Source organism: Nicotiana attenuata, chromosome 8 (genome assembly GCF_001879085.1).
Source record: "Nicotiana attenuata strain UT chromosome 8, NIATTr2, whole genome shotgun sequence".
Lineage (NCBI taxonomy): Eukaryota > Viridiplantae > Streptophyta > Magnoliopsida > Solanales > Solanaceae > Nicotiana > Nicotiana attenuata.
In genome coordinates this window covers 16,346,367-16,373,082 of record NC_031996.1, presented here as the reverse complement: position 1 = coordinate 16,373,082, position 26,716 = coordinate 16,346,367, and the positions used below count along the sequence as shown (strand labels likewise).

The 26,716-nt window shown below is 34.4% G+C and overlaps 3 protein-coding genes and 1 long non-coding RNA gene across 6 annotated transcripts; 1 reads left to right on the top strand and 3 right to left on the bottom strand.

Annotated features, from left to right (window-relative positions):
* On the top strand, positions 5,616-12,022 carry LOC109230981 (transcriptional activator Myb). 3 transcript variants are annotated; one of them, XM_019396495.1, is made up of 13 exons: positions 5,616-5,795; positions 6,071-6,187; positions 6,807-6,853; positions 6,978-7,034; positions 7,141-7,213; positions 7,541-7,596; positions 7,697-7,876; positions 7,962-8,128; positions 8,243-8,382; positions 8,936-9,078; positions 9,159-9,325; positions 9,439-9,599; positions 11,226-12,022. In XM_019396495.1, exons 2-13 carry the CDS (start codon positions 6,104-6,106, stop codon positions 11,334-11,336), a joined length of 1,386 nt encoding a protein of 461 aa, XP_019252040.1. In that variant the 5' UTR covers positions 5,616-5,795; positions 6,071-6,103; the 3' UTR covers positions 11,337-12,022. The 3 variants fall into 3 exon arrangements, with proteins under 3 accessions (XP_019252040.1, XP_019252041.1, XP_019252043.1); XM_019396496.1 differs by having other exon boundaries at positions 5,786-5,858; XM_019396498.1 differs by lacking the exon at positions 5,616-5,795 and adding an exon at positions 5,889-5,976.
* LOC109230983 lies at positions 11,616-12,315 on the bottom strand. The gene is made up of 2 exons (XR_002068736.1): positions 12,172-12,315; positions 11,616-12,091 (listed from the first exon to the last, which is right to left on the bottom strand). It is a non-coding gene; the product is annotated as an uncharacterized LOC109230983 (long non-coding RNA).
* On the bottom strand, positions 12,739-17,019 carry LOC109230980 (UDP-galactose/UDP-glucose transporter 3-like). The gene is made up of 7 exons (XM_019396494.1): positions 16,727-17,019; positions 15,927-16,024; positions 15,690-15,820; positions 15,345-15,375; positions 14,864-14,967; positions 14,586-14,707; positions 12,739-13,426 (listed from the first exon to the last, which is right to left on the bottom strand). Exons 1-7 carry the CDS (start codon positions 16,828-16,830, stop codon positions 13,018-13,020), a joined length of 999 nt encoding a protein of 332 aa, XP_019252039.1. The 5' UTR covers positions 16,831-17,019; the 3' UTR covers positions 12,739-13,017.
* LOC109231794 (pentatricopeptide repeat-containing protein At2g41080-like) lies at positions 21,350-23,212 on the bottom strand. The gene is made up of 2 exons (XM_019397432.1): positions 22,586-23,212; positions 21,350-22,489 (listed from the first exon to the last, which is right to left on the bottom strand). The coding sequence occupies exon 2, from the start codon at positions 22,413-22,415 to the stop codon at positions 21,474-21,476; it is 942 nt and encodes a 313-aa protein (XP_019252977.1). The 5' UTR covers positions 22,416-22,489; positions 22,586-23,212; the 3' UTR covers positions 21,350-21,473.

Genomic DNA, 26,716 nt, shown 5'->3' with positions numbered 1-26,716 from the left:
CATAAGCCCCAAATATGTCAATCTATCCTTAGTAACATCTACCCGTCAATTAGCCACCTAGGTAATGCCACGACCCTAGTGCCTTTCTTCCCATTAGATACAACTTTGCAATATTCTAATAGGATAATTTAGAGTTAATCATTAGCTTTATCATAGTAGTTATAAAATCAAAAACCAAGAATGTTTGAAGTGACATTAGGAGCACAAACACATCTCTAGACTAGACAGAAAATCCAACTCCACTACTAGCTCCCTGTGGAAATCGATCCCGATCACTATTCGGGCAAAAGCTATTGCGACCCGCTCTTCCTACCTTGGTGTAGCGTCGAGTTGGCAGCGATCATCCTTCTGCAAAACAACCACTGATCTTTTGTGTCACTTTGTCCCTGTAGGACTCTCTTGGGAGTAAGAGATAAAGGCTACCCTTTTCTTTGTTATTTCCCTTCACCATCCAGTATACAAGTTCTAGAACACATAGGATTAAGGAAAAAAGTTCACTAAACAATGCAATTATCTAGTCAACTTTAAAATTGATAGTAAGTTATACTTGAAATCATGCACACACATAAATACATCCTGAATTATATCATCACATGTGATATTATAACTTTCATGATAAGTAATAGATACTGATTTATCATTTAGAATATGCACATTACCTCTCTTAGAGTCAAGAAAATTAGTCACATTAACCAGTATATTAGGATTAGATGTTATATTATTAGGAGCACTGATATCTATGATCCAAGGATCTACAATTTTGCAACAAATGTGAATTAGCATTACCCGCCATGTTCATTACAGGATCCTCGTCTTTGTCCTTGTTCAAAATTCTCATTATTTGGTTGTACTGCTCTTCAATAAAATAGTTGAGCATTCCTTGAGTTGTTCCAGTGCTGCCCCATTTTTGACATCTTTCTTTATAAATTTATTGCCATTCATAAATATATTGGCATATCTATATTGCTGCTACTTTTTTACTTTAATACCATGTGGATAGCCAACCAATTTATAGCAAGTTTTCCTAGTATGTCCCCTATTTTAATAATTTTCACAATTTAAATTACTAAATCTCTTGAACTTAGATGGGTTATCCTATAACTCATAAAAGTTGTAGAATCATTTATCTCATTTACCATATTAGTTGGAGAATCCGACATGCACCATTTTCCTTTGATTTCCTCATTTAACATAACATAACCACAATTCACAGAAGGGGATGATACTAAAGTAAAATTTGACTTCTAATGGCACTGTAGGAGAACCATTGGCCTCATCGAAACGATCTTGTAGATCTACCCAAACTTCATGAGCTTCACTAGCATACATAATTTCATTCACCAACTCCTTTGAGACGTTATTCATAATCCAGATAAAAACCGTACCATTGACTCACTCCCATTCTTTCCCCAAATCAGCAGTGAATTGGGCTTTAGTACAAATCTCATTGATTAACCCTAGCTTACATTTCGATTTTAATGCACTCAATATCGCCTTGCTCTAAACTGAATAATTATCGGTTCCTTTTAGCTGAATCGAAATAATAATGTTGCTCAAAAATTATCCAATGGTTGCAAATATAGAGGATGATGAGGATTGTTTATATCCAAAGTTGCCATGCTAATCTCCAAAAAAAAAAAAAGAACCGAAAAAAGTAATTGAGGAATTGAACCAACACTTTCAAAAATTAATCGAGAAACAAAACCCTAGCTTTGATCGATCAACTTAAGCTCTGATATCATATTAAATTGTATCATTATCAAACTCGAATGAGATATCGAAAGAGAAGCAGAAAGAAAATTGAATAAAATATATTGGCTGGAAATGTTAATTACAACTGCTAAACTAAAGCATGTACACATGTGTATATATAGACTATCAAAGCCTAACTAACTTCAATCAATTAATTCTAACCATCTAACTAATTTATGTTATGTTAACCTACACAAAAATCACTTATACACAACACATTACACCTTCAGGACTTCACACTTACAGTTGGTACATGCTGTCTGTTTACCATCTCAACATATATTATGAGCTTGCAAAACCTGGTCCGATTTGAATAATTGGTCGTGGCACAAGCTTAATAGAAGGCGTGTTATAATCCAAATCTGGAGAATTATGATCGCCGATCAGTGTTGTGCTCTACAACTACCCCACCAAGCAAATCCTAACTTACTAATCAATTCCTTAAGACAAATAATAGCTTAACACCAATATAAATCATAATATAAGAACTATGATAGAATCCTAACGTCAAACTGTACTGCAAAACAAACCAATAATATATGATACATAATCAAACATCTAAGTCATAATATCTAATCCCACAACAGTCATATGGAGCATTTACAGGCACTAGTTGGAACAGTAGAAGAGTAGATGACTTACCACAGACAAGTCAATCGCGCTGCTCACTATTGCTGAAAAATGAATCTATACAAAAAAAAAAAAAAAAAAAAGAAAGAGAGGAAAAAGGGTGAGTCTTGCAACCCAATAAACTTTATAGAATGTCCCTTAAAATTTTGAACTAGAATACTACATATAAAATTTTCAACTAGACATTCCTACTTCAAATCCCATACTTTAGATGCAAAAACATATAGTATATTATCTCAAGGGTTAACACTTGCAAATATGAACTTTAGAACCAAATAAACATATTATCTAAGTTCAAAAAAAAAATGAATACACATTGTATTTGAAAATTAGCCCGAAAGGATTGTATTTTATTATTTTACCTTTTGTTTTGCCATTAATTGTTAAAAGGGCAGGGAATCTCCCCTTTCATTCTTTCAAGCACGTAGTTCAACTTTTAAGAATACAGTAAGATTTAACTAATATATTCTGAACTTGCAACTCAGAGTGATTAAGGGTCAAAAACTCAAGTTTGACTGCCACACTACTCAAGAAAAAGAATTTTAGAAGTAGAACATTTGATTCTTGGCACAGCAACTTCCAAAAGGTAAAATGTACTGCAATCCTCAACATTTTATTTAATTACATTTCCCTCCCAAATGTCTTATTTTAGCACATTACTATAATACTATCAATTTTTTTTCCTTAAATAGTCTTTGTATATGTATATTACTGTACATATCCATATAACAAATTCATAAACGTGAAAACTGCTCACTTTTTTCCAACTTAATGAGATGCAATTACCTCTATATATGATTATTGAATGCAATAATTTGACAGAAGATTTGGTAAAAGAATGGTTCTAACTTTTGCTTGTAATTTGAGATGTTTAGAACTGTTGGCCCGAATGCACCAATACCCAAAGATGGGGGAACTAAAATGAACTTTTTTAAACTGCAGGGGTGATAATCGAATTAACTAATTTTCACTATCAACAAAAACAAAATCCAATCAAATGACTTTCATGACCTCCATGAAAGCTATTTGACAAGCTATAAGGCTAACTAGAGAGGACAAAATGTCAATAATTTATTCAATCAAATAACTCCAAATTGGTGATTAATTTGAATTTTAAAGTCATACCAATTAAGCAGATGGACCAATATCATGAAGTTTAAAAATAAACTAGGTGGAAAATAAACAATTCTAATCATAGTGTGCAAGTTGAAATTCAATTAGTTTCATCATAATCACTTCTCCGTTTATTTCAAATTTTTCACTTCATCATTTCTTGGTAACTATGGGAAAATAATAAACTTTTTTTTATATATTACTATATCCGGAATATTACCAACATAATCCAACATCAAGGATACCGCTAAAGCGTATAGTCTAGTCGTATCAGTGAGAGACTCTCACATGGTAAGTGTGTATTCATTCTTATTGTCATATTTTTCTTTTTTACTTTACTAATCTGCCAATAAAATATAATTTTCCTTTTCTTTTTAGAAAAAGGAAACAATAAAGGTTAAAAAGTTTGAATTTTAGGAAGTTTTATCCCCAAGCAAAATGAGAATGAGAAACAAGAAATTTTCAACTTTGAAACAAGAACTATATTCCATATATTCACTTCAAAGAGATGAATGATCAGACCAGGCTGGACTGACCAGTGATCACATGACCATATAATAGATAAATTTCAAATAATATCAAACCCTATTTATCCCATTCTTTTTCTTCAAAACTCACGTGGGTTGCACCCCCCCTTTATTTTTTCATTTAAGTAGAAAAACTTACCCCCAATACCCCACTACAAAACAAGTAAAAGTTTGAACTGAAGAAATGTATATGAATATGAAGGTGCGGGGGAATCTTATAATGCATAGTAGTTGGGTCACGAATATTGTCATGCACTATTCAAAAAATTGAGTTAGGAAAAAAAAAAGATAATCAGAAGGTTAAGGAAGAAAAGAAGAAAAAAAGGGAAAATATGGGTCCAAGATTTAGAGTAAATTCATATTGTGTCACTTCTCTCACTATTATTACCTTGTATAGTCGTAAAGAAAGCCCGGTGTGCAAGGCATTTCGTGTTCACACAGGCTCAGAAAAAAGACTGTGGCCTAAAGATATGATATAGACAACTTACCATAATGCATGCATTATTACGTTATATAATCGTGAGTATAAACCTAGTATAAAACCTAATATATATATATATATATATATATATATATATATATATATATATTAAATGTTTAAAAGAAAAAAATAATAAAAGTTCGATTACACTTATTGAAATAATATCTTATTCTAGTTTCCAAATATTAGTCAATTTGATGAACTAAATTTGTTTCAAAATATTTGACATTTTTTAAAAAGAAACAGTTCCTTAGTAATTTATTCTTTTCCAAATCTAGCTTTATCACTCCAATTGATGGAGTGTTAATTAAGTTAATTATTTAATGAAGAGATTAATGATGGTTTATCTAATTAATTTTTAAATTAAGACTATCAAATGTGGTTCATATTAATATGAATATCATAGAGTGTGGCATTGCAATAATAACAACATCAATTAATAACAAACTTAGTGTGATTTCACAAGTAGAATTTGAGGAGAGTAGTGCATATGCAACTTTTACCCCTACCTTATAAAGATAAAGAGGTTGTTTTCGATATACCCTCGGCTCAGGAGAGAGTATGGCATTCATGGGCGAAGCTACAGTCTTGTAAGGATGGTCAATTGACCATCCTTCATCGAAAAATTACATTGTATATATAGGTAAAATATTAGATTTTAGAGGTATATAACATATATTGAATACCTTTTATTCAGATTTTTTTTTTTTTACTTTTTTCAAACTTGAACACCCTTCAAGAAATTCTTGACTTCGCCACTAATAGCATTACGTTATCTTCAAATACTATACACACACTGTAGAAAGCATTATACGTACAGTATAAGAAATGAAAGAGAAAGTGGGGAATGATGAGTGTAGTTTCTACTATGCCATTAATTATAGTCTCATGGAATTCAGCGTTATTTTTTCAAACTTCTCCTTCATACCCGCGCTCTATAGCAAGAATCCGTTGATTGTTTTAACACCACATCCCCCCCCCCCCCCCTTATTATACCCCACACAGAAACACCAAAACATCAAGAAAAATAATTCAAGAAAACTCACCCCCTTATAAACAAGAGAAAAAATATGCTCTTTTGAACCCTCACCCCTACCCCACCCCCTCACCCCCACCCCATAAACCCACCACCCCCTTTTTGCTCTATATCAAGAATATCACCATTTTAACAGTCTACCATAAAAATACAATCTTTAAGGTTCCATATACCTTTAGATCTACGTTACTATAACATAACCTCATAATTCATAAACCCCAAGATTGTTTCTTTTTTCATTTTCCCAAATCTCGAGGTAACTCAAAAAACTTCCTAATTCGGATTCTATGGATGTTGTTTAAACTTTGGGGCAAAAAAGGTTGAGTCTTTGAGTTAAAAGTCAAGAATCCTATGCAAAATAAATTGATATTTCAATGTGTTAAAATTATCAAGATTGTAATTTGCTTGTAATTAGGTGTTGAAGAAGTATTTACGGTGTAAAGAGAAGTGAAACAGTTTTCCCTTTTTGCAATACACGCTTTTTGTTCTTTTATATATCATTCACCTAAAAGGGTTTCTTTTTTACTATAGCATGCGAGTGTTGAGGGAGCAGAGAAGTGAAGTATGCAACAGAATATGAAGAAAAGTTCAAGTAGTTGTGAAGCTGCAAAACCTAAAGAAAGACATATTGTTTCTTGGTCTCAAGAGGTTTGTGATTATTTAGTTTCTTTCTTTTTTTTTCATTTGATTGTGTTTTTGGATTGCTGTATTGGGAATTTTTTCAAGAAATGAATATTTTTGAATTTTTTGTTTGTTGTGTTTTAAGTTGTTGGATTGTTGTATTGATTGGATTTAAACATGAGTTGAGGTTAAATGGAGAAGTGAGTATCCGTATAGCCGACCTCAACTTGTTTGGGGCAGAGGTGTAGTTGTTGTTTCTTTGTCTTAAGAGGTTTGTGATTATTGGGTTTTTTTTTTTGTTTTTTTTAATTTGATTGTGTTTTTGGATTGCTGTATTAGGTTTTTTTGGTAATTTTTTTTTTTTTTTTTTTTGTGTTTTAAGTTGTTGGATTGTTGTATTGATTGGATTTTAAACATGAGTTGACCTTAAATGGGGAAGTGAAGATCAGTATAGCCGACCCCAACTTGTTTGGGACTGAGGCGTAGTTGTTGATTTTGTTAATTTGGAACTACTGTATTGGGATATTTGCAAGAAATGATTTTTCTGTTATTCTTTTTTTTTTTTTTTTTTTTGTGTTTTAAGTTATTGGATTGTTGTATTGATTGGATCTTTGATATGTAGTGGATTTATTTTTTTGAGTTGCAGGAGGATGATATACTAAGAGAGCAAATTCGAATCCATGGAACTGACAAGTAATTAGTTTTTACCTTATTTGATGTTTCTTTCAACTTTATTGTTAATATGTGCTTAAAGTTTAAGTATGTATGTGATATTAGTTCTGATAATTCAAATTTATTTTCTGGTGTGTTATTGTAGTTGGACGATCATAGCATCGAAGTTCAAGGATAAAACAACAAGGCAATGCAGAAGAAGGTTAGTTAAAAATGATTTCTTGATAGAAGCTACTATTGCTCTGTGTTTCTGTTTTCCCTTTTTTTTGGTTGGTATTTTATGGTGATTTTGTTTGAAATATCTGCAGATGGTTCACATATTTAAACTCTGATTTCAAGAAAGGGGGATGGTCACCTGAAGAAGATATGCTTTTATGTGAGGTAAAAATGATGCTTTTCTTGATTGCTTCTTTTTATCTTCCACTCCTATCACTTTCACTTAATTTTAGCATTTTGTGCTTAACTGTGGATTGTGTTTGATTGCTGCTATTTTCTGTTTCAGCCCATTTAAGTTCTGGTTAGCTATATTGCTCGGACTCTCCGAAATAATCGATGGGTGCGTGTCCGATCCTCCAAAAATAGTGCATTTTTGGAAGATCTGTCACAGGGTGTCGCAGCTATTTTGGAGAGTCCATGCAACATAGCTGGTTAGAAAATTTCTTGTGATCAAAATCTAGATAACTGATAGAAAAAGAATATTATTTGCAGGCTCAAAAGATTTTTGGTAATAGATGGACTGAAATTGCCAAGGTGGTTTCAGGCAGGTAAATAGCATTGTATTTTGTTATTATTATTGTTGTTTTTTTCAGCATTTAGTTGGGAAAAGTAAGTATTCACCTGATATTCTTGGTTTTTTAAATGCAGAACGGATAATGCTGTGAAGAATCGATTCACTACACTGTGCAAAAAGAGAGCTAAACATGAAGCTTTGGCTAAAGAAAACAGCAATTCATTCGTTAACCTAAATAACAAGAGGGTTATATTTCCAGATGGTCTCAATTTTGACAACATAACAGAAGCTGCTGCTCCTTTTAAAAAGCTGAGGTAAAAATGGATAAAGAAAGATTTCGTGGTTTGGAGAGAGAAAGAAGAGAGTCTTCAATATAACACTAATGTTGTTGTGATGTAGGATGAGCCACATCTCAGATGCCCGTCAAAATTGTGACAGCGGAGAAAAATCTTTTGGTGATTGTGGAACTACACATCCACTACTAAGACATCCATTTGCAGTATTAGCTCAAAACTTTCGTAACGCTGGGAAAAACTTGGCATCTCATCAGCAGACGACTGAAAATGGTAATTAACCCTGACTGATAAAAGAAATTGGTAAACAACCATTTATTAGTACAGTGAACTGTCTGATCTATTAAGTTGAACACATATCTAACTCACTGTTTTTGGATTTTTAAGACAACAAAACTCAAGGAACATTCCTTAAGAAAGATGATCCAAAGGTACAAGCTTTGATGCAACAAGCGGAGCTGCTAAGCTCACTGGCTATGAAAGTTAATACAGAGAATACAGATCAAAGCCTTGAAAATGCTTGGAAGGTGAGGCCTATGTTCTTTGTACGGTTAATACACTTCTGCTTTTGGAACAAATTGATGTACCAGGTGATACACTTTAAGGAACCATCATTAACAATAACACCCCTAAAGCTCCTTTTCTCTCTATTCTGGTCCACGCCATTCAAAATAATTGCGTAATACACTTTAGTTTCATGATTCATTCGTTACAGAAAAAATGGTAGAACCATTGTTCAGCTCTTCGACTACATGAGAAAGACAAAGACAGCTTGTGTTGCTAATGATAAATTTTTGCAAATATCCAGCTCTCCTTGGCGTAACTGGTAAAGTTGTTGCCATGTGACCAGGAGGTCACGGGTTCGAGCCGTGGAAACAACCTCTTGCAAAAATGCAGGGTGACACTGCGTATGATAAACCCATGTGGTCCGGCTCTTCCCTGGACCCCGCTTATAGCGGGAGCTTAGTGCACCGGGCTGCCCTTTTTATCCAGCTCTGTCCCTTGTGTTTCATAGGTGTAGAAATGAATCTGCACTTAATCTGCAGAAACTCTAATGGAAAAGCTTGAATATTTTTTCAGATACTCCAAGATTTTCTTCATCAAACAAAGGAAGGTGAAATGCTCAAGTTCCAGATCCCTGAGATGAATCTTGGACCTGATGATTACAAGGACCTGATAGCAGATTCAAAGAGCAGTAATGAAGGCAGTCGACCATCTTGGAGGTATTGACAATGCAAGCTCACATTTCTAACGACGCTCAGCTTATCCCATAGCAGTTGTGTCTAAATATGTCGTTGTGCAGGCAACCTGCTTTATCTGAAGATTCTGCTGGCAGCTCTGAGTATAGTACTGGATCAACTCTGCTATCCCATGCGCTGGCTGATAAAACAGAAGAAAGCCAAGCCGAGGTGTGTGCGCACCATCAGGATATTGAATCTGAATTACGAACTTCTCAGATGAGTGATCTAGGTGCGGTGCTGTGATTGCATTATCTAAATTAAGAACTTCAAAAATATTTCTTATAGTTTAACAGCCATAGGAGTTGCTTTATGCTGATACTTGTGGTGATTGCATTATCTCAGATACTTTGCCAGTTTGTGGTGAAGAAAAAGTTAATGATGGACCAGCTACAGCTACAGCTGAATGTGAATTTCTGGATACAGATTTCACTTCTCCTCTTCAAGTAACTCCACTGTTCAGATCTTTAGCTGCAGAAATTCCAACCCCAAAGTTTTCGGAAAGTGTAAGCAATCTATGCCTTGTTATTATTAAACCAGTTCAATGTAAATGTTTTGCTAAAGAGCTTCACCATCAGTGCATTTAGATAATGGATCAAATTGGACTTTTATGCATGGGTAATCCATCAAAAGAACGGGTACCTTTGCTTAATTGTGATATTAGGAGAGATTATACGGGTGGATTGGAGCAACAAAAGACACTGTGTTTGCTACGATTTATCAGTTCTGCAATGATTCTTACTGAACTGTGCTACACGACTAGGCTTTTGAGGTGCACAATGTGAATATGTTCCAACCAAGTATTGCCCATAGTGACTATAGACAAATCAATTCAACTGAAAACATAGTTTACTTTTGCCTCGGTTGGTTAGCTCAAAAGCTCGAGAAAGTATGCTTCTTTTGTTTTATTTTTGTTCTTTTCCATTTTGTGTCTCCTAAACAGAAATCTGAATCCTTGTTATCTGGAGTGCTGTGTATCATGTTTCATTCAATATAAAGAAAGTAAGAGCTATAAATATATTATCATTCTATGCATCTGTTGTCAGCTCCAGTTTATTGAGAGAACAAAAAAGAATAAAAAGCACTAAAAGGAAGAAGGAACAGAGCTGGACTGAAAATATATGTATGACATGCAACCCCCAAAATCTTTGAGTAAATTGAAGATGTCTGGTATTTCTACCTAATGTAAGACCTCCCAAATCTTTGCCAGAAGGCAATTTCTTAGATATGTGTCAATTTCTGCTTGTTATGTACTAAATGGTCGAAAGAAAGAAAATCAGGTTTTTTGGAGGTTACTGATCATCTTTTATGTGTTGATCTATGTGATCATCTTTTATGTGTTGATCTATGTGAGTTTACATATACTGGTAAACAGAATTTCTTGCCAAAACGCTGTAAGGTTACTGTTCCTTCACTTCATTAACCTAACTTCCAAAAGAGCTGGCGAATGATCTTAAGCTTGCAGCAGAATTCAACAACATCATACCCAATGACATCCTAGAAGTAGGGTCTGGGGAGGGTAGTGTGTACGCAGCCTTACCTACCTTTGTGAAGGTAGAGAGGTTGTTTCCAATAGACCCTCGGTTCAAGGAGCTTGCAGCAGAATTGATTTTGGGATATAAGCTGCTTCCTCATCATTATCTCTTACACTTTCCCTTCTTTCACAATCTTGAATTCTTGATCTCCCTTTCTACTCTGCCTTAACCATAAGGATTATCATCCAAATTCTATTCTAACTCGTTTGCCTTATTTTCAAAAGACGTGCTTATCTTAGATGCAAACTGATTACAGAATTCCTCTTTTAAAATTTTAATCCCTATAAAGAATTAAAAAGTAAGATAACAAATCCAATCAAACAGTAAGTTGTTTTAGTTAATTTTATTTCTTCATCATATGCTTAGAATGCAAGTCTGCAGATTACTACTTTCATCGATTGGATTAAGGTTTCTTTCTTGATTTTTGGTGATCTGGAAACTGTTCTGAAGTTTGGGTTGCCTTTTACATTGACATGTCTATTTCATGTAAATCACGATGCATGATTTCATTTGCCTTTCTCTTTGACCTTAACTAATTTATGTGAAGTCAAGTGTGAGGCAAGACTAAGATTAACATTTTTTTAATTGTTTTTTCAGGAGAGGCAGTTCCTATTGAAAACACTTGGAGTGGAGTCCACATCCCCGTATCCAGGCACAAATCATACACAACCTCCATCGTGCAAAAGAGCCCTCCTTCACAGTCTATAACCAACTTTACTGATCAAACCTTACACAGATTCTGTGGCGGACAGAATCACCATAACTTTGATCAACAGTTTTTATTATATGTAGTCTACTCAATTTTTTGGAGTTCTTTTTGTTTGGATTGCAGTCACTACGACCTGAGTTTTTTTCAAGAGGCCTTGGAAGATCTGGTCTGCATCCTAGAATGCAATGGAGGCATTCTAGCTTTTTATCTGGAGATCTGACAGATGATCTGCATCCTTTTCGGAGTTTCCGACCTAATACTCACAGTATCTAGTGTGCTTTTTTTTTTAATTGTTTCTCATTCTTTTGTGTGTTGTTATGGAACCCGAATGGGGGTATTCGATGTTCCATAAGTTTTCGGCTATTGATTAGCTAGTTGTACAGAACAAACATTGTACTTACAAATTGGCACCTCGCCAAAGTTTATAAGAATATTGAAAAGAGAGAAAGAAAAACAAAAAAAAAAAAAGAAGGAAGAAAACATAGAGAGAGCTAGGAGGATCAATAAGTTGAATTGGCCTTCTACGTCAGTTTCTTTTCATTTATTTTGTGTGTAGATGTTATATAATAAGCTTCTAGGCTATTCAGAGCTTTTTTTTCTCTTTGCCTGATCTTCATGTAATGTAAAACATACTTTATTTGATTGGAGAATGCAATATGGTTCGTGTGTGCAGACAATTTTCTTCTCCTGCTCTACTTGTCTGAGATAGTAAGATTGCTCAATTACTGTGATACTGTTACAGGTAATGTGCTGACTGCAAATGAACAGTTATCTTTACACAAAAACTTGTTATAACTTATAAGCACAGAACAGGAAAGAGATATGGGTTCTTACTCATAAAGATTTCTCTGGCTTTAGACAAGAGACTTCTTCCATTCCTTCTGCTGCTGCTGTCTCTGTTTCAGAGAGATCTGTAAATGGAGGTGGAATCTTGTGGGGAATGAGGGGTCTGAGAAATCTGTTGCTTATTTAAATTGGTCAGCAGTTGGTGGTGGTGGTGGGCAACTGTGATCATTACTAAAAGCAAAAGCCAGTGGTAAAAGGGGAGGGAAGACTGTACAAATTAAAGTGTGAATTCTACTGGCAATCACTTTCCTTCCTCTTTGTGGCTTAAGCATTTAGAGGAAAGGACTAGAATGACCTTGAATAGTTCTTTGGTGCACACTGTGGATGGACATAATAGTAATTACATGTGGTCATGATGCCCAAACCATGGCCCAAAAAAGTAAGAATCTTAAATAAGAATTATTTTGAGTTACTTTTTGACTTGGAATAAGGAGTGATGTTGGGTCTACCATGTCCAATTTTTGACATACCACAAGCCAAGAATTGTGCAGAATAAACAGTGCACTTACAAATTGGCACCTCCCCAAGGTTTATATAGAATATTGAAAACAGATAGGAAAAAAACAAGAGAAGTCCTTTGAGATGTTCTATAAAACTTTAGTGATGCTGTACCAGCTTCTGAGATGTTTATTCTCTGATTGCTAGTATGAAACAATTACAAAAATGGGCTAGCTAACAATATCCCAGAAAAAGTAATTCATTCTACAACTGTAATTCTTTTCAGTTACATTGTCCAATGATCAAAGTGTTACCACTCCTAGGACACTGGAACTACAGCAGGAGAAAAATGGCTAACAGTACAGAACTGTATCCTCAGATAAAAAGACATAACATTTACATGGGCTTCCTCTTCTTCGACATCCTCTGCAACTTCCTCCACTTCAAGTAAATCTGGTAAGATAATCCTGAGAACACCATGACAACACTTGCCCATTGCTTTTCTGACAGTGGATTGCCACTTAAAACAGAAGATACAACTATGCTCACAAACTTGCGTGTTGTAGTTATGGTTGTGTTGGTCAGAGAACCAAATCGGCTAATGGTTAGGAAAATGAAGTTCTGTCCCACAGCACCGCATAGGCAGTAAAGTAGAATGTCCCATGCTGCCTCTGGATGCTGCTTACAGAACTGAACTGCCTCATAACCGCTGGCAGTTGGCCAGCCAAACATGAATATCATATTGTAAATGGTACCCCATAAATTCATTCCAAACATAATATCCCAAGCAGATGTCTTAGGATACCTGAGAAAAATGGGACAACGTAGCTATTAAATACAGGCAAAGAACTGGATTCTTCATACACAAGAATGATTTCTAAATGAGGACAACTCCTTAAACGAAAGAAACAGAGTAATGTTAAACAATGACATTTGATATATATCCCTCAGCACATTTGAGGAGAAAAAGATATGCGAGAACAACAGCCAAGTATGTGGTCTGATGATGAAGTTCTGACGTTGTGCACGCAGTGAAGATAGTATTAGCATGAAATTTTGTTAAATCCTTGGAACATGGAACATAATTATGTTCAAATTCCTCTGCTTCTTTAGCAAATTTCAATTCGAAATCCGAACATTTCCTCCTCTATACTCAACTATGCGCCTGAATGAGGTGGTTTAGCCAGCAGTGGCGAAGCCAGGAATTTTATTTAGGGTGTTCAAACTTGAAATAAGTAAAAAAAAAATCCCCCATAAAGGGTGTTCAATATATGTTATATACCATACAAATCTAATATTTTACCTATATATACAGCGTAATTTTTCGAAGGGTGGTCAGTTGACCACCCCTATGTACCTTCGCCCCTGGGTTCAGGAATGAAGTTTCTATGGTTAAGCCATTGAAATCTGTCCTTTCTGAGTAACCACCTGATGTCGGATACCAGACAAAGTATCTGATTCGAGGTAATCAACTAACTCTACCCTATTCATGCTTTAAAACAAAATTAGGACATTAAAATAGGTAATACACAGATTCTTGCAGATAAGTATTTGGAAGAACAGACATAAAAAATAAGGATTTGTTAGCCTTTATTAATACATCTTTTCTCCCCAAACTACTCCTCATTCCAGCTTGAGAGTAGTATAGATGGTATAGTTGAGAAGACTCTGTAAGCTTCTTTGGTATGTAGAGATATAAAAATTCAGTTCTACTCTGGATGATTTTAAGACAGTGGATTCGACTTGAGAAATACAATCCTACTGACCAAGCGTCAATTCCATAACATAGTGTTTTACCCAGCATCGGAAAAAAATTCATGATGTGAAAGAACATTGATTTTGATTATTCAGGATGTGAGAAGTAAAAGCTAAAGAGCATAAATCCAAACAAAAATTTCCTCATAAGAACTTCAGGGAGATCACGCACAAAAAGACAGATAGGATCACAGGTAAGTGAAAATTACCTTGCTGAAATTGAATCCTGAGTAGCATTGGTGAAACCATCAAAGGCAAGGTTCAGGAAGCACAGCCCATACCCAAGTGGAGCATTTGGGTGCGCCAATTTACTAATGGTTTTCGAGCTAGTCTGAAATCAAGCCATGTACAAGAGAAAAAGTAAGGGGTACTGCACAGAAAGGACCTTTGCTTTTCCTCCAATAGTTACAAGCATGTTAGAGGCAAAGGGGGAAGAAAGAAGAAAAGCTATTCATTGTACTTTAAAAATATTTAATTCAAATGTTACCTTTGAGAGAGCAAACATCGATACACCGCAAGCAACAAGTAGAGTGCACACATATTCCGGAATTGTGTATCTTATGCCATAAACTAGTGTTCCCATCAGCATTACTGCAAGGAGCAATCAAATAATGTCAAAAAATTCCACTAAAATAAACTTTGATCTCATTAAGACAAAGTTTGGCTGGCAAATTCAGTTTTTAAATGATAAAAGCACATACTTCTAAATCATTTTTCCGATTAGCTACTTCTAAATCCTTTTCAATTGCCTAAATCATCCCATATACACCCTCGGTGCTCTTTCAATCAGAAATTCAATAATATTATTATTTCTTTTTCCTTCAACGAAACTCTAAAAACTCCATGGCACTTTCAACAAAAAGAGAAATCATATCTAACATTCTCTCCTGATTGACAACATACTCAAAATCATACTTAAAAGAAAGAACATTCATGTAAGTTGCAAAGATGCTTGCTTGCTGACATACCAGGAATCATTTTCGATGATTTTGCCAGGACCTGTAAGGGAAATTGACCTCATTACAATTCATTTGAAGAAAAAATGAAAAAAAGAAAACAACCATCAAGGTATCATCAACTAACATTAATTCATCAGCCACTTCTAGAAATTAGAACATTAACAAAGGCTCATGCATTTCTCTCAATCTTTAGAAAACTTCAAGAGATCCTAAAACGCTAGTATACAGTTCAAATTTTACATGAAGCCTCAAAACCAGAAAATTCAAGGAATTAAGCCCTTCAGTTGAAACATACAAGGAAAAAAGTTTTGAGCAGACACCGGATATAAAAAAACAAACAAGAATTGGGCATACTTGTGCAGGATAGCTAATGTACTTTAGCGCTTCAATCCCCATTGCGGGACCGATAGTATTTGTAATACCAGCACTCCAATAACTCCACCAAGGAGCACCACCACTCTTCCCATTAGACCAAATCTTAAGCACTGCAACAAAAAAGTGTACTTAATTACTTAACCAATTATGCTACTCGCGCTTGTTCCCGTGTACACATTATAACAGAGAAGCGTTGAACATGCTCTAAATACTTACTTATAAATGACCATACCAAACAAACTACATTCTGCGCAAGGTTTAGGAATGCCAAGTGTTCAAACCTCTCGTTGTTAGGATCAAACCGTTTCGTTGACCTAAAATCCAAGCATAAAATATTAAAATCAACCAAATAAATAAAAGGAAATGTATGAATACAAACTCATTACACTATGTTCCAAAAAAAGAAAAACTCATTACACAACTAAGTTAAAAGGAAAACACCAAAAACTTGCATCAAATGCACAAATCACAAGCACATTGTACTAAAATTAGAACCTTTAAGATAACTCCAAAAGTTAATACTTCTAGTCATTTTGTAACATTCTCCATACTAAAGTTAAATTTCATGAATGACACTCCTTTCGTCCCAATTTATGTGATTGTATTTGACTAAATTTATGTGATTGTGTTTGACTAGGCACGAAGTTTAGAAGAACAAAGACTTTTGAAACTTGTGGTCTGAAATAAGACATCAACATTTGTGTGGCTACAAATCGTATTACTAAGGGTAAATGAGATGTTTAAAATTAAATGATTTCTAAATATATTAGGAGTCATTCCTTCAGGGACATATTAAAAATGTAAGTGTGTCACATAAGATGAGACAGTACTAACATTTAGCAAAAGCAAGTTTTACCAATTTGATCAATTATTGAGAATTAAACGTCAATTTTTTCATAGTATAATTAAAAAAAATACTTGCACTAAATATCATGAATTGGCTAACATTAAAAAATAGAACAAATCATATAACTAAACGAAGCTTAAAAAAGAGAAAGAGATGAGAAATGCTATACACAGTCTCTTGAAGAACGCCTTGGTAAATATAAGCGGACCAAATACCGGCGACACAGAAGGCCAGGACAAGGACACGGCGGAGACCGGCGCCGTGCGATTCCATTTTCAAAATGTCGTCGGAAAAAACTCAGATCCAAGTAGCAACGTGGACTTCTCAGGTGTATTTTCCGATGATCATACGCCGCCGCCGGCGAAAGAGTGAAAAGAGGTTGATGAGAAGAGAATCGAAGATTGTGTATTTTTCGCGGTTTTTTTTAACTGCCGGTTTTCGATAGAAAGAGCTATTAGTTGTGGAGCGGAATATATATGTGGCGCGTGGGATCCTTGCTACGTATGTGATTACACGTGGAGAGTTAGTATTGGTTAAGGTGACTTCAGAGTGACAGGTTATTGGCTGAGTAGACGCGTAAATTTGACCCAACGTTACCGGCAAAAAACTGGAAAAGCAGTATAGCACCCCCGATTGGAAATCTGTCTTTTTTATTTGAGAATGTAGCACTTTTATTAGTCCCTCAAATATGGATAGATTCTAATTTTGTCATTGTAATTTAGGATTAAGCATATTTAGGCCCCGTTTGTTTTTACTTAATGGATGTCTGAATCTTAATCATTCAGATTTCAGATATTAAGTGCGTTTGCTTTTAAAGTTTGAATCTTGATTATTTAGATCTTAATCATTAAGTATGTTTTTTTTTAACTTTACAACAACTTAATGGGTCTGAATAGGTCTGTATGATTAAGATCTATAACAGAGACTTAATTTCATTAAGATGCTATCACATATTCATTATTAACTGCCGCCACCGCCTACCATTATCAACTACCACCATGCCGCCGCCACCACCACCACCACCACCACGCCACCATCATCCTCAACCATATATGCCACTATTATCGACCATCACCATCCACCATCTCCACCACTCTGACCACCATCATTCTCACCCACAATCAATATTTATCCACCTCAACTACAACAACTAACCACCTCATCACCATCAACAACCACAACCAGCACCACTCATTATTATAACTTACCACCACATTCCTCAATCACAAACCACCACACGCCATTATATCAATATCCACCACCACCATCCTCAATCATAATCGCCACCACTACCAATCACTACTAGCCACTAGCATAAACCATCATCATCAACCAAAATTATCACCAAACATCGCCTCTAGTCGGCATTCACCCGTTAGACATCACCACCAACAACTATCATATTTTAAAAATTATATATTTTATTGATAGAATATTAAATTAGTTAGTATTTCATTTGATTTTATGTTTATTATTTTCAAATAAAGATAAATTTTATACATTCAGATGTTAAAAACTAAATATTCTTAATTTTTAGTATCCAGATCTTAATACACATCTTAATAGATTCAGATGTCTTAATCTTAATACACATTTGATATTCAGATGTGTATTCAGATTCAGACGTCTTAATCTTAAAAAAAATAAATGAGGCCTAAATATTTTTTGTAATAAACGGTAAATATTATCATAACAAATAAAAACTTACTACTCCCTATATTTCAATTTATGTGAACTTATTTTTTTAATTCATGCCAAAAAGAATAAACCCGAATAATTTTCCTTTATGCAATGATTTATAGTCACACAAAATATATGTACCTTCATTTTACACCGCAAGTTCAAAGTCTTTGTAGACATCGAAATTTTAACAGATCAAACCATACAAAATTTTGGCTAAATCCTAAATTCAAGACACTACAAAGATGACTCTTGAAATTCTAGGAGTCTAATAGGGTTGCTTGGAGGCTACTTTACCAAAACTCTAACTTGGAAGCTACTCTACCCTAACCCTAGGACACTGCTGTAAAAAGGGTTACACATTTCCTTAAAAGAAAAATCTAAAAATGGAGGTCATCTCAGAAAATTAGATAAATTCTTGCGATATTCACAAAGAGATCAAAACATGAAATAATGTCGTGATCAATATGTGTTCTTCCTGATAATCAAATACTTCAAGAAGAAGATCCGCACAATGCTCGTCTTTTATGGAGACCAAATACTCCTGAGAGGTTTGAATCATCCTACGTTCGAGAATACACTGATCCAACCCTCGAATCACGGAGAACAATCGGAGGAAGAATCAAGGAAACAAACATAACTGTACTCATGAAGATTGATCAATAAAATTATGTTTCTTCATATTTATATTGTGATTGCAGTTTATTTTTCGTATTGCAAAAAATATGTTGCAAACAAATTGGCACGCCTAGTGGGACCAGTTCTGCCCTTCATCAAAATTAACTATTGCAATAGTCGAGAGTACTTCAAGTCTCGTCTTCAAGTTTCGGCAAGCCTACATCCTGACAAACCTTGAAGTAGGGGGCATTTGTAGACATCGAAATTTTAAAGGATCAAAACCATACGAAATTTGGGCTAAATCATAAATTCAAGACACTACAAGACGGCTCTTGAAATTCTAGGAGTATATTAGCATTACTTGGAGGCTACTTAACCAAAATCCTAACTTGGAGGCTACTCTACGCTCACCTTAGGTCACTCCTATAAAAAAGTGTTACATATTCCCTTAAAAAGGATCTCAAAAATGAAGATCATCTCGAATATTCCATAAATTCATGGGATACTCACAAATAGATCACAATATTTTTTTTTTGATGAAGCTGGTTCAGTTTAACCTGCTTGTCACCACGTGCGTCCGCCATTGCAAGAAAGTCCGCATTTTCTTACATTCGCGAAACACGCTGCTCCAGCCCTTGAATCACGGAGATAATCAGGAGAGAAGAATCAAGGGAGAAACAAATTTGTACTCACAATTGATTGATAAAATTATTTTATTCTTTTGTGATTGCATTTTATTTTTCTTATGTTGAAAATTTATTGCAAACAATCTTCTATTTTTTCTTAAACTCTGTGCTCAGTCAAATAAGTTCACATAAATTGAAACAGAGAAGTTCTAAACTAAGAGCATCTAGAGTTCTAGACCACCTTCTGCGAAGGGTGCCAGCTAGACCTTAGGAGGAAAAAAAAAAATGAATAGCCAAAACCAACAAAATGAAATCTAGTTACAAAGACTATGTATCAAAACATGCTAATTCTCTCTTTAAGTTCTTTCCTGGGCAACAATGTAGTCGGTATTTACATTGAATTGCCTAAATAATCTGTAATTCCTAACTTGCCAGGTATAGTAAATCATGGCTACACACATAGCAGCTGCAACTTCTTTCCGGAATTGCCTCTCCAATGCCTACTTTTGATCTAGTGCAGACTTCTTCTAGCAGTCCTTAGTGGGATACCAGTCCAAGTGTGGCATCTTCTCCTTTAGATCACTCAATTTCTTCCCGTACCAACTACAATTTTGAGGTGGATGATGTTTCTACATGACTTCATATAAACCTCATGCGGCCCCCATTTAATTCATAGAATATCTTTCTTAGTAGCCAATTGCCATAACAACTTTTCAACTAAAATATATCATGTACTTTTAATCTCTCTAACTGTGAATCTTTAAACATTTAACAAATTATTAAGTGCTAAAGCATTTAATTAGCAATATGCTATGTTACATTTGTATTGTTGCTCCTTATTTGACGTATATACTTAGCCAAATGTTACAAGAATCAATCAAAATCAATATTTATCAATAACTGAGGAACAAAAAGTAAACTTGTCACTTTTTATTTTGTGATCTCTAAAATAGAACTCATTCAGATCGGGGGCGGAGCGAGCCTGTTCGGCCGAACCCAGTCACTTTTGCTTAGACATTGTATTTATATATATATATATATATATATATATATATATATATATATATATATATAATTGTTCCCCGACAAATTCAGAACCCATAAACTTCAAATCCTAACTCCGCCTCTGACTTGGAGATATGAGTTTGGAACCGGGGTGATTTAAAAGAAATAAATTAAACGAAGCAAATGTTTAGTGCATTAGTGATGGCAAAATGGATAAAAAAAGATATTTATCCACTAACATTATTCGCTAAGAAGTGGATTGGATAATGAACTTTTTAAAAATGGGTCAAATATGAATAAGAACCATGTGATCCACTTAACTAATGAGTTTAACTTTTACATTGGTAAAAACTCAAATTGGAGGTTTCTCAACTTTGGGAGACTAGGAATTCTCCCAAAAGTGATCAAATTCAATAACTCATGGATAATATGGATATCCATATTATCTACTGGTTAACCATTTTCTATCCGTATTAAATATGGTCGGGCCAGATAATTTATCCGTTTGCATTACTCATTTTCGATCTGCCCATATTCGACTAGACCCGCATATTTGCCACCAATATTAGGCATCAAAGTCTTTTCAAGGTATCAACTATGTTTATCAAGCTAAGAAGGTCATGGCTACAATATAACTAAGTTTTCAATTCCCATAAATTACTACAAATGTTTTGACTGCAGAAACCATGGCCAATTACTATTATATTAGCTGGCATTCTTTAGGCCTCATACTCCAGGTTCTAAATGGCATAAGAAAAATTAGTTGGATACTATACATCTTTTTTTGTAAGGGAAAATTTCATTCCTATACACTATATAAATCTTTATTACAAAAATCTAGTATATAATAATATAATAGCAGTTTTTATTTTTGGGGCCTTAATTATTTGGGGGCCTAAGGCAAGGGCTTCACTTGCCTTACCCTAAAGCCGCCCTTGAATTGAGAGTACTAAGTGCATTCTGGCTGTTGCATTTCTTCTCAATAACTTACCATTGATCTCCACAATTGCAGCTTCCATTCAAGAACCTGTGGTATCTGTTAACATCCCGCACTATAATCTCTCTCTCAATAAGTCTACTAATATACTTAAATGCCTCGTGACAATCCCTGCAAATTCTCAAATTCTTCACAATCCGCAAAGCTTTCCCAGGTGGTGCTGTCCCATTCAACAGCCCAAATGCCAATGCCAACTTCTCACTGTGATACCAAAGTGCTTTCTTCTTTTCCTTCTCTTCTACTTCATGCAACATTTCAGCCCATACGGGCACATAACCCAATTTCTCAATCTCTTCCATTAAGTCTGCTAACTTAGCATAAATCTCATCAGCCCTCTCGTGTCTCCTATCACCCGCTAAAAACACATGAACCTCTCCCTGTGTTTCAATCCAACTCTTCCCACCTTCCTTCCTCACTTTCTTATCCTTCATTCTCTTCCACACCTCCCTCACCTCATCCCACCTCCCTGCACTCGCATATGCATTTGCCAAAATCACATAAGCCGAATCATCCATTGGGTTAATGTGCAACAACCTATCACTCATCCTCCACGCAATATCCATATTCACGTGATAGGCACATTTAGACAATAATACTCGCCATAAAGCTGCATCCGGCTTAAAAGGCATTGATAAAGCAATCCGCTCTGCCTCCTCCAGACGCCTTGCTTTCCCCAATGCACCTACCAAACACGTATAGTGCTCAAGACATGGCTCCAAGCTATACTCTTCCGTCATCCTCCTGAACCATATCTCAGTCTCTTCAACTAAACCTGCATTGTAAAATGCTGTTAAGATAGCTAAGAAACTGTACTCATCCGGCACCATTCCTCGTTCTTCCATCAAAGTGAAAAGTTCTATGACATTGCCATGTTCACCTTGTTGAGCATGCCCTGCCATCACTGCGTTCCACCCGACAATATTGAGTTCCATTTCTAGCTCATCAAACACTCCACGAGCGTTCCCCAAAAGCCCACATTTCCCATACCCATCAATCAATGCACTGCCTACAATAACATTCAAATTAAGTCCAGTTAAATAATCCTACATTGCTCAAGCATAGCCACATCAGATGCTGCCCGCAGAGCACCAGAAACACTAACCATAGTAGATGCCACACCACTTCTCCTCATTTCAACAAAACACGACAAAGCATCCATAGGCTTAGAGTTCCGAGCAAGCCCAACAATAACGGACGAGAAACAAACCTCATCTGACAGACATTTCATCGAACACCCTTTTCGCATTAACTGACAACCCAGTTTTAAAGTACTACGACACAAGAGCTGAAGCCGTAAACGGCTCTGAAGAGAAACCCAATTTGATAGCAAGGGAATGGAGTTGTAGCCCGAAGGTGAGAGCAGGAAGAGAGGCGCAAGTTTTGAGAAGGGAGGTTAAAGTATGGCCATTGGGGAGGATTTGACGGCGGATCATGGAAATAAAATGACGAAAGGCGGAGAGCGGGGAGTTGGAGAATGCGGATGTGAGAAGCGCTGTAAATGAAACGACATTGGGTGATGGGATTGACTGGAAAACACGGACGGCGTGTGAAGGGAGATTGGATTTGGAGTAGAGAGTGATGAGGTTGTTGAGGACTGCATGGTTGGCTTTCGCCGCGCCTGTTGTGATGGCGCGTGCATGTGAACACCGTGGGTCTATTGTTGAGTCCATTTGATTTGCTCGCTAACCAGCTGAATTACTTTGAACTACTACGATATATTCCTGAATGTATGTAATATAGTGTCATTAGTAGCAGTACCAGTACCAGGACTTAAAGCAAAAGAAGAGTCTTTTGGGTATTACCTATTGTAACAGTTGTTAACAAGGTTGAGTAACTGTAATAGTACCACGAAGCTGTGAAGGAATTGCAGGTTGAATGTAAGTTATCTTCGCCAAAAATCAAACGAGCCGGCATTACTTCATTCGTCGTCAAAAATGGCGGAATACATCGGCGGCGGCGGCTAAGGACTCTGATAGTGGAGGGGGAGGAATTTGTATTAGCGACTGTATTTGGTAGTTCAAGAAATAAGCTTTACAAAATTGTATTCAATATATCGATTTATGCTTCTAAATAATTTAATGGTTAATTACACTAAACACCCCTATAATATGACTCAAATTTGATTAATAGCCTGTTTGGGAGGCCAAAAGTGCTTTTTTCCCCAAAATTACTTCTTTTTTTCTAACTTGAAGTGTTTGACCAAGCTTTCTTGAGGGAAAAAAGTGCTTTTGGGAAGAAGCAGAAGCAGAAAAAAGTAGTTTCTTCTTAAAAGCAGAAGCAGAAGCAGTTTTGACTTTTCTTCTACCAATAATACCCTTAACAAAATATAGTATATACCAAAATAACCATTAAATCTAATACTTAGGATATTAATGTATAAATATTTTTTATTATTTTTAGGATAGCTTTCTAATATATAATGACTTTAGGGGTGAATATTTTTATATTTGTTGAATGATATTTAATATATTTAACTTATATTAAAAGAATTAAGTACTTTTAAATTTTATTTTCATATTTTACTTAAATAAAATGAAAAGATTTAATTATTGCCTGTAATAACAAATTTTTGAGATTATTTATTTACTTATAATATTAATTATTAAGTAAATCTATTCATGTCCTTATTCGTAATTTGATACTTAAAAGCACTTTCTAAAAAGCTTGGCCCAACACAAATTATTGCTCAAAAGTGCTTTTCAGAGTGATTAGCCAAATACAAACAGCTTATCCCCAAAAGTACTTTTTCAAAAGCACTTCTCAAAAATAAGTTGATTTTTCGGCTTGACCAAACAGGCTATTAATTAAATTATAATTAAAAAGCTTTATATATTTATTTTTTATGAAATTCAAAAAAAGAATATATTTTTATTAGAAAGTTGTCTTCTCTTGATATACCAAAGTGACAAGTAAAAGTGAAATCTATTTTTAGAATACTGGACAAGTAAAAGTGAACGGAGAGATTAATTAGTTTTCAATTTATATGAATCTATTTCCTTTTTAGTCTGTGCCAAAAAGAATGACTCATTACCATATTTAAAAATAATTTATCTTTATGCAATGATTTATAACCACACAAAATAAATGTGCCTCATTTTACACCACAAGTTCAAAAAAATTCTATTTTTTCTTAAACTCGGTGCTCAGTCAAATAGATTTATATAAATTGAAATAGAGGGAGTATATGATTATTATTAAAACGATATTTTAGTAATTACCAAGGGTTACATCAGCTATTCACCTTCCTTTTATTGGAATTATAAGTTTATCTTTATCTCTTCTAAAGTTTCTCTTGAAATCAAAATCAAACTTAGTACAATATGACAATATTTGAAATATTACTTTGTGAGTTAAATTAACACATGGTGATAAAAAGAAAAAGTGAGCAAGGATTATTTAATTGCAAAAAATCAGAAATAACTTGATTTACAATTGGTAATTGAAAAATAGGCACAGTTTTAAAAGTACTCGAAATTTAGCAATTTTTTTTATGTAAAGATAAAAATTTGAACAAAAATACCCTTAAAAATCCGAAACAATTCCAACACAATATGTTGAAGTTCGAATTTTTTACATATGAGATTCCAATATAATGTATTAGAATTTCATAATGTGTTGGAGTTCCAACATAATAAATTCATACGCAGTAACTCCATAACCAACATCTTATGCTAAAACTTTTCGTGTTTAAGCTATGGTACTTTGTCCAGATTTTACCTCCGCATAAAATAGTGGCTATATTTCAACGACTTTGCAAATACCGGATATTTTTCGATCCGAAAACTGGTTGGCACATGCTATTTTCACGTACAATTCCTGTAAAACAAGTATGTCAGCCAAACACTTCTTGAGAGTAATGATTTTCTTTGATGAAAGATTCCCTTCTTATTCTTCTGAACAGCTTATATAGAGAAACGATTGAAGGAAGAAGTCAGAGCTCAAAGCAGCTGTAACATACTGATTCTGCTAAATGGAGAAAGTGACTTTCGAATTTTACAACAGTCGTCTGAAATATTTTTTTTTTTTTGCATTTTGATGATATATTTCTACCTAAATTTACATAAGTCAAAAGGTTTGCAAAAAAATGGGAAAAAGAAGGGCTTCCGCAGAATTAATACAAGATCATAAACATTTTAATACATCAAAAATCAACAGAGCCTGTAGTTTTTCCTTTTATTCTCCCTGGATAACCCCTTTTCCTGTGAAATCCATTGCTTTTGTCTTTTTCTTTCTAGAGCCATTGCATAAGTTTCTTCTTCAGCAGTCAATTTAATTCAGAGAAGTAGAACAAATGTTGGTTGACTGTGACGAGCTCCAAGGGAAGTCAATATAAATTATACAGTACTAAAAATCAACAGATCCATTTCGATCGATGCATTAAATGCTTAAAAAGAATATTACCATGGCGAGTGTTATTCAATAATTCATAAGTAAAATTTATGAATAATACATCAATAATTCAACTACTGAATTCGCGCGGTTTTAATTGAATTTAATTGATATTTATTTGAATTTAGTTGAGATAAAATAGATAATTTATCCATAAGCATATATAAGTTGATTACATCACAAATAGTATTTTGTTATCATCATGAACAATTTAGACAATTTAGCAGAACGTCGTATTGTTACTTGCATTAGTGTAAAATAATTAAGTATTGGCTTGGCAATGTTGCTAAAGTTTCTAAACTCTTCAATTGGTTTATGTTCATACTCTAAATAAAATAGGTTCTAATATATAAAATTTATTTAACGTAGACGATAAAGAATAATCATAAAATATGTGTACTTCTTGAATTTCAATCAAAGTCATATAAACATTAGAGAAGAAAAGGTGAGGAAAAGTATTTAGAGTCTTCTGGATAGAAAAAAAAAGGTAACGTTAAATTCTCTTACATTTTATTTCGTTTAAATGTTGTTTATAAATAATAAATTATTTGTTATAATATAATAATAATATTTATTAATAAATGTATTTAGAGACTTTGAGCTTTAATGAGGAGAAAGAAAGTTAAAATTTAAAGAAGAATGATTTTGGGTGTCACATAATTACTAAGCAAAATCATAAATACCTAATTAATAATCAATTATTGGAAAAGGGGAAAGTTTGAATCGTTAGAAGAAGGTTTAAGAAGTGATAACATTTTGAGTTTTTAAACTGAACGGTTTAAAAAGTATAATAAAAGCGGAAAATTAAAAAGACTCAAGCCATTATATATATATATATATATAT

What these genes read in the sequence shown, in the direction of transcription:
- LOC109230981 (XM_019396495.1), top strand. Translation starts at nt 6,104, where the DNA reads ATGCAACAGAATATGAAGAAAAGTTCAAGTAGTTGTGAAGCTGCAAAA. An exon ending in CGAATCCATGGAACTGACAA is followed by an intron (nt 6,854 to 6,977) that starts GTAATTAGTTTT and finishes GTGTTATTGTAG; the next exon opens with TTGGACGATCATAGCATCGA. An exon ending in GGCAGTCGACCATCTTGGAG is followed by an intron (nt 9,079 to 9,158) that starts GTATTGACAATG and finishes GTCGTTGTGCAG; the next exon opens with GCAACCTGCTTTATCTGAAG.
- LOC109230980 (XM_019396494.1), bottom strand. Translation starts at nt 16,830, where the DNA reads ATGGAATCGCACGGCGCCGGTCTCCGCCGTGTCCTTGTCCTGGCCTTC. An exon ending in TTTGGTATGGTCATTTATAA is followed by an intron (nt 15,821 to 15,926) that starts GTAAGTATTTAG and finishes TTTTTGTTGCAG; the next exon opens with TGCTTAAGATTTGGTCTAAT. An exon ending in CAGGATTCAATTTCAGCAAG is followed by an intron (nt 13,427 to 14,585) that starts GTAATTTTCACT and finishes CATTTTTCTCAG; the next exon opens with GTATCCTAAGACATCTGCTT.
- LOC109231794 (XM_019397432.1), bottom strand. Translation starts at nt 22,415, where the DNA reads ATGGAACTCAATATTGTCGGGTGGAACGCAGTGATGGCAGGGCATGCT.